The sequence below is a fragment of the Lethenteron reissneri genome, unplaced genomic scaffold (genome assembly GCF_015708825.2).
Source record: "Lethenteron reissneri isolate LAM-NWPU_2019-01 unplaced genomic scaffold, ASM1570882v1 scaffold_1297, whole genome shotgun sequence".
Taxonomy (NCBI): Eukaryota; Metazoa; Chordata; class Hyperoartia; order Petromyzontiformes; family Petromyzontidae; genus Lethenteron; species Lethenteron reissneri.
Genome location: NW_026891000.1, coordinates 44,343 through 52,758, shown reverse-complemented (window position 1 = coordinate 52,758; position 8,416 = coordinate 44,343). Strand labels below are relative to the sequence as shown.

Here is an 8,416-nt window from a genome sequence, read left to right as displayed (position 1 = left end):
TTATCTGAACCGTGTCCAGGGCCTCCCCTAGGTCGACCCAGCCTCAACAACTACCCGGTGCGGTGTGTAAACATCGCCACTAGGGAGACAAAGGCGGCCAGGCGTGGTGCTGGCCACCCACCCCCTCGTGTGCCGTTCCGGCCTTCATAGGTGCTCGCTAACAGCACTTGCCCCTACAGTCTGTTAAGGCTACACGGGGGATCTTTGTCTTTGTGTGTCTGCCCGCCAGGGTGATGAGTAAGCCAGGGGGGCCTTGCCGTGTGGCCTGGAGGAGGAGGCGAGTGGCTCACGGCGGCGCTGAGCAGCAGAGCGCCAACACGGAGTACATCCCATGCCTGGCCGTGTCACGCTCCCTCGGTACTCACACACACAAAAGATCCCCCGTATAGCCTGAACAGACTGTAGGGGCAAGTGCTGTTAGCGAGCACCTATGAAGACCGGAACGGTACACGAGGGGGTGGGTGGCCAGCACCACGCCCGACCGCCTTTGTCTCCCTAGTGGCGATGTTTACACACCGCACCAGGTACTCATTTAAGGCTGAGTCGACCTAGGGGAGGCCCAGGACCGGTTCAGATAATCGTCACTGGTGTTAGCCGTGAGCGGGAATCGAACCCGGGTCGCCAGGTTCATAGCGCAGCGCGCTAACCGCTACACTACCGCTCCCCACACACACACACACCTACACACACACACACCTACACACTTACACACACACACACCTACACACCTACACACACCTACACACACACACTTACATACACACCTACACACACACACCTACACACACACACACCTACACACTTACACACACACACACCTACACACCTACACACACCTACACACACACACTTACATACACACCTACACACACACACCTACACACACACACACTTACACACACACCTACACACACACCTACACACACACACCTACACACACCTACACACACACACACTTACACCTACACACTTACACACACACACCTACACACACACACCTACACACACACACCTACACACACACCTACACACACACCTACACACACACACCTACACACACCTACACACTTACACACACACCTACACACACACCTACACCTACACACACACACTTACCACACACACCTACACACACTTACACACACACACTTATACACTTACACACCTACACACACCTACACACTTATACACTTACACACTTATACACTTACACACCTACACACACCTACACACTTACACACACACCTACACACACACCTACACCTACACACACACACTTACACACACACACCTACACACACTTACACACACACACCTACACACACACACCTACACACACACACTTACACACACACCTAAACACACCTACACACACACACACTTACACCTACACACCTACACCTACTTACACCTACACACACACCTACACACACACACCTACACAAAAGACAAAGATTCCCCGTATAGCCTGAACAGACTGTAGGGGCAAGTGCTGTTAGCGAGCACCTATGAAGGCCGGAACGGTACACGAGGGGGTGGGTGGCCAGCACCACGCCCGACCGCCTTGTCTCCCTAGTGGCGATGTTTACACACCGCACCAGGTACTCATTTAAGGCTGAGTCGACCTAGGGGAGGCCCAGGACCGGTTCAGATAATCGTCACTGGTGTTAACCGTGAGCGGGAATCGAACCCGGGTCGCCAAGTTCATAGCGCAGCGCGCTAACCGCTACACTACCGCTCCCCACCTACACACACACACCTACACACACACACACACTTACACCTACACACCTACACACTTACACACACACACCTACACACACACACCTACACACACACCTACAGACACACTTACACACACACCTACACCTACACACACTTACACACACACACCTACACATACCTACACACACACCTACACACACACCTACACACACAACAACAACAACAACCGCCATTCGCCACTAAGTGGCGGTGACGTCACCACGACGCTTGTGCCAGGCCAAGTGCACCTTGAGGCCACGTGAAGTGTCGAACGCCCGCTGGCAGGAGGTCACGGGACAGACCCAGGTGCCACGGGTCGACTGACCGAGATGACCGAGATGACTGGCTGATGCACCACCTGTGCCCCCTACTGAACCAACTTGCTGTGCTTTAGCCACCCGGCGCTCCGCTCGTTGTTGTGCGCGTCGCTCCTCCGTCCTCCGTTGTTGTTGGAGGGCGACTGCCTCCAACTGCCCAGTAGCGTCCTTCTCGAGCCTGTTCCACAGAGGCCGATCTTGACACCGCTGGTACCGGTCATCGGCAAGTCCACTCAGCTCCACGTCCTCCTGTACCACATCACTTCATCTCTTCTCTAGCCCAACGCAGCCTTGCCTGCCGGAGGAGCTCACCGATGGGACTTTGCCCAGATCTTTCAAGGATTTGTGAGCTTCTAACACAATCCAGCCTTGTTAAACCCAAGATGGATCGTAGGCAGGCCAGCCTAAATGTTTACGTGTGTGTGTGTACATGTGTGTGTGTGTGTACATGTGTGTGTGTGTGTACATGTGTGTGTGTTGGCGATATCCCACAGGGGCCTCTGGAGCTACGAGGCTGCGAGGCGCCAGTTTGTGGTGTGTGTACATGTGTGTGTGTACACGTGTGTGTGTACATGTGTGTGTGTACATGTGTGTGTGTGCGTACACGTGTGTGTGTGCACAGGGGACCTCTGGAGCTACGAGGCAGCGAGGTGCCAGTTCGTGGTGTCCCCCGAGCCGGACGTGAGCGCCTACCGGCTGGAGCCGCAGCGCCACCGCCACCTCGTGCTGGCCACCGACGGCGTCTGGGACGTCTTAATGCCCACGGAGGCCGTGCGGCTCTGCCAACGAGCTGACGAGCAGGTCGACACACACATACACACGTCTACACACACACGTCTACATACACTATACACACACCTACGTCTACACACACACGTCTACATACACTATACACACACACGTCTACACATACTATACACACACATCTACATACACACACACGTATACATACATCAACATACACACACACGTCTACACACACACACGTCGACACACACACACGTCTACATACACACATCTACATACACACACACACACGTATACATACACTATACACACACATCTACATACACACACACACGTATACACACATCAACATACACACACACGTCTACACACACACATCTACATACACTATACACACACACATCTACATACACACACACACGTATACACACATCAACATACACACACACACGTCTACATACACACATCTACATACACACATCTACATACACACACACACATCTACATACACTATACACACACACATCTACACACACACATCAATATACACACACACGTCTACATACGCACACACATCTACATACTCTATACACACACATCTACATACACACACACACGTATACACACATCAACATACACACATCAACATACACACGTCTACATACACACACACACACGTCTACACACACACATCAACATACACACACACATCTACACACACACATCTACATACACACACACGTATACATACACTATACACACACACATCTACATACACACACACACGTATACACACATCAACATACACACACACACGTCTACATACACACATCTACATACACACATCTACATACACACACACACATCTACATACACTATACACACACACATCTACACACACACATCAATATACACACACACGTCTACATACACACACACATCTACATACTCTATACACACACACATCTACATACACACACACACGTATACACACATCAACATACACACATCAACATACACACGTCTACATACACACACACACACGTCTACACACACACATCAACATACACACACACATCTACACACACACATCTACATACACACACACGTATACATACACTATACACACACACATCTACATACACACACACACGTATACACACATCAACATACACACACACGTCTACATACACACACACATCTACATACTCTATACACACATCTACATACACACACACACACGTATACATACATCAACATACACACGTCTACATACACACACACACACACACGTCTACACACACACATCATCATACACACACACATCTACACACACACACATCTACACACACACATCTACACACACACATCAACATACACACACACATCTACACACACACACATCTACACACACACATCAACATACACACACACATCTACACACACACATCAATATACATCGACATACACACATCAACATACACACACATCTACACACACACACATCTACATACACACATCTACATACACACACGTCTATATGCACACACGCTATAGTCACGTACACACACACACTCACGTACACACACACACACACTCACGTACACACACACACTCACGTACACACACACACTCACGTACACACACACACTCACGTACACACACACACTCACGTACACACACACACACTCACGTACACACACACACTCACGTACACACACACACTCACGTACACACACACACTCACGTACACACACACACACTCACGTACACACACACACTCACGTATACACACACACTCACGTACACACACACACTCACGTACACACACACACTCACGTATACACACACACTCACGTACACACACACACACTCACGTACACACACACACTCTCACGTACACATACACTCACGTATACACACACACACACGTCTCGTCCTGCAGGCCAGCGGTGGTGGTGCCAGCAGCGGTGGTGGTGCTAGCGGTGGTGGTGCTAGCGGTGGTGGTGCTAGCAGTGGTGGTGCTAGCAGTGGTGGTGCCAGCAGTGGTGGTGCTAGCAGTGGTGGTGGTGCTAGCGTTGGTGGTGCTAGCAGTGGTGGTGCTAGCAGTGGTGGTGCTAGCAGTGGTGGTGCTAGCAGTGGTGGTGGTGCTAGCAGCAGCATCAGCGGTGCTGGAGGCCTCACGCCGGCACAGCTGCTGGTGGCCGAGGCGCTGTCTCGCTGGCACCGGCTCGGCCGCCCGGCCGACAACGTGAGCGCCGTGGTGGCGCGGCTGTGCCCCTCGGCGGCGGTGTCGCCGCTAGCGCCCCGGCTCTATGCCGGCACCGCGACCTGCGCCAACAGCAGCGGCAGCGGCAGCAGCAGCAGCAACAACAACAGCAGCAGCGGCAGCAGCAGCGGCATCAGCAGCGGCAGCGGCAGCGGCAGCGGCAGCAGCAGTAGCAGCAGCAGCAGCAGCGGCAGCAGCAGCAGCAGTGCCATCAGCAGTGCCATCAGCAGTGCCATCAGCAGTGGCAGCAGCAGCAGCGGCATCAGCAGCGGCAGCAGCAGCAGCGGCAGTGCCATCAGCAGTGCCATCAGCAGCGGCAGCGGCAGCAGCAGCGGCAGCACCAGCGGCAGTAGCAGCATCAACAGCAGCATCATCAACAGCGCCATCAGCAGCGGCAGCAGCAGCGGCAGCAGCAGCAGTAGCAGCAGCGGCAGCGGCAGCGGCAGCGGCAGCAGCAGCGGCAATAGCAGCATCAACAGCAGCATCATCAGCAGCGCCATCGGCAGCGGCAGCGGCAGCGGCAGCGGCAGCGGCAGCGGCAGCAGCAGCGGCAGCAGCAGCGGCAGTAGCAGCATCAACAGCAGCATCATCAGCAGCGCCATCAGCAGCGGCAGCAGCGGCGGCAGCAGCGGCAGCAGCAGTAGCAGCAGCAGAGGCAGCAGCAGTGGGAAGTTCACTCCACTGCCGGCTGAGCTGGTGAGCGCACCGTCCCCATGCGTGGTGCGTGCGTGTGTGCGTGTGTGTGTACGCGCATGTGGATGTGTGTTTGTGTGTACGTGTGTGTCTCTGTGGTGAGTTTGTGGGTCTCTGTGTGGTGAGTCTGTGGGTCGCTGTTTGGTTAGTCTGTGGGTCTCTGTGTGATGGAGTCTGTGCGTCTCTGTGTGGTGAGTCTATGGGTCTCTGTGTGGGTCTCTGTGTGGTGAGTCTGTGGGTTTCTGTGTGATGAGTTTGTGAGTCTCTGTGTGGCGAGTCTGTGGGTCTCTGTGTGATGAGTCTATGGGTCTCTGTGTGGTGAGTCTATGGGTCTCTGTGTGGTGAGTCTGTGCGTCTCTGTGTGGTGAGTATGTGCGTCTCTGTGTGGTGAGTCTGTGGGTCTCTGTGTGGTGAGTCTGTGGGTCTCTGTGTGGTGAGTCTATGGGTCTCTGTGTGGTGAGTCTGTGGGTCTCTGTGTGGCGAGTCTGTGGGTCTCTGTGTGGTGAGTCTGTGCGTCTCTGTGTGGTGAGTCTGTGGGTCTCTGTGTGGTGAGTCTGTGGGTCTCTGTGTGGTGAGTCTATGGGTCTCTGTGTGGCGAGTCTGTGGGTCTCTGTGGTGAGTCTGTGGGTCTCTGTTTGGTGAGTCTGTGGGTCTCTGTGTGGTGAGTCTGTGGGTCTCTGTGTGGTGAGTCTGTGGGTCTCTGTGTGGTGAGTCTGTGGGTCTCTGTGTGGTGAGTCTATGGGTCTCTGTGTGGCGAGTCTGTGGGTCTCTGTGTGGCGAGTCTGTGGGTCTCTGTGGTGAGTCTGTGGGTCTCTATGTGGTGAGTCTGTGGGTCTCTGTGTGATGAGTCTATGGGTCTCTGTGTGGTGAGTCTGTGGGTCTCTGTGTGGCGAGTCTGTGGGTCTCTGTGCGGCGAGTCTGTGGGTCTCTGTGTGGTGAGTCTGTGGGTCTCTGTGTGGTGAGTCTGTGGGTCTCTGTGTGGTGAGTCTATGGGTCTCTGTGTGGTGAGTCTGTGCGTCTCTGTGTGGCGAGTCTGTGGGTCTCTGTGCGGCGAGTCTGTGGGTCTCTGTGTGGTGAGTCTGTGGGTCTCTGTGTGGTGAGTCTGTGGGTCTCTGTGTGGTGAGTCTATGGGTCTCTGTGTGGTGAGTCTGTGCGTCTCTGTGTGGTGTGTCTGTGCGTCTCTGTGTGGTGAGTCTATGGGTCTCTGTGGTGAGTCTGTGCGTCTCTGTGTGGTGAGTCTGTGGGTCTCTGTGTGGTGAGTCTGTGGGTCTCTGTGTGGTGAGTCTATGGGTCTCTGTGTGGTGAGTCTGTGCGTCTCTGTGTGGTGAGTCTGTGGGTCTCTGTGTGGTGAGTCTGTGGGTCTCTGTGTGATGAGTCTATGGGTCTCTGTGTGGTGAGTCTGTGGGTCTCTGTGTGGTGAGTCTGTGCGTCTCTGTGTGGTGAGTCTGTGGGTCTCTGTGTGGTGAGTCTGTGGGTCTCTGTGTGGTGAGTCTATGGGTCTCTGTGTGGTGAGTCTGTGGGTCTCTGTGTGGTGAGTTTGTGGGTCTCTGTGGTGAGTCTGTGGTTCTCTCACTGATCGTCGTGCGTGCCCCCCCCCCCTGTCCCTCCCCAGGGCTGCAGCCAGGAGGAGCCCCCCAGCAAGCGCAGCCGCAGGAGCCGCCCCGAAGAGCAGCTTCGCCACAGAGACGCCGCCTCCAACTAGCGCCGCGGTGCTCACGGCACACGCGGTAGACACACAGACACAGACACACAGACACAGACACACATAGACACACGTAGACACAGACACACGTAGACACACAGACACACGTAGACACACGTAGACACAGACACACGTAGACACAGACACACGTAGACACACGTAGACACACGTAGACACAGACACACGGAGACACAGACACACGTAGACACAGACACACGTAGACACATGTAGACACAGACACACGTAGACACATGTAGACACACGTAGACACAGACACACGTAGACACACATAGACACACGTAGACACAGACACACGTAGACACACAGACACAGGTAGACACAGACACACGTAGACACAGACACACGTAGACACACGTAGACACACAGACACACGTAGACACACAGACACACGTAGACACACGTAGACACAGACACACATAGACACACGTAGACACAGACACACGTAGACACACACAGACACAGACACACGTAGACACACACAGACACACGTAGACACACGTAGACACACGTAGACACACACAGACACACGCAGACACACGTAGACACACGTAGACACAGACACACGTAGACACACGTAGACACAGACACACGTAGACACACACAGACACACGTAGACACACACAGACACACGTAGACACACGTAGACACACGTAGACACACACAGACACACGTAGACACACGTAGACACACGTAGACACAGACACACGTAGACACACGCTAGTAGACACACGTAGACACAGACACACGTAGACACACGTAGACACACAGACACGTAGACACACGTAGACACAGACACACGTAGACACAGACACACGTAGACACACGTAGACACACGTAGACACAGACACACGTAGACACACGCTAGTAGACACACGCTAGTAGACATACGCCGTGTTGAGTTCA

The 8,416-nt window shown here is 53.7% G+C and overlaps 1 protein-coding gene across 1 annotated transcript; it reads left to right on the top strand.

Moving 5' to 3' along the window:
- The first annotated feature begins 233 nt into the window (after positions 1-233).
- LOC133361935 (glycine-rich protein 1-like) lies at positions 234-7,521 on the top strand. The gene is made up of 4 exons (XM_061580909.1): positions 234-357; positions 2,704-2,882; positions 4,774-5,182; positions 7,403-7,521. The coding sequence occupies exons 1-4, from the start codon at positions 234-236 to the stop codon at positions 7,519-7,521; spliced, it is 831 nt and encodes a 276-aa protein (XP_061436893.1).
- Positions 7,522-8,416: the final 895 nt, after the last annotated feature.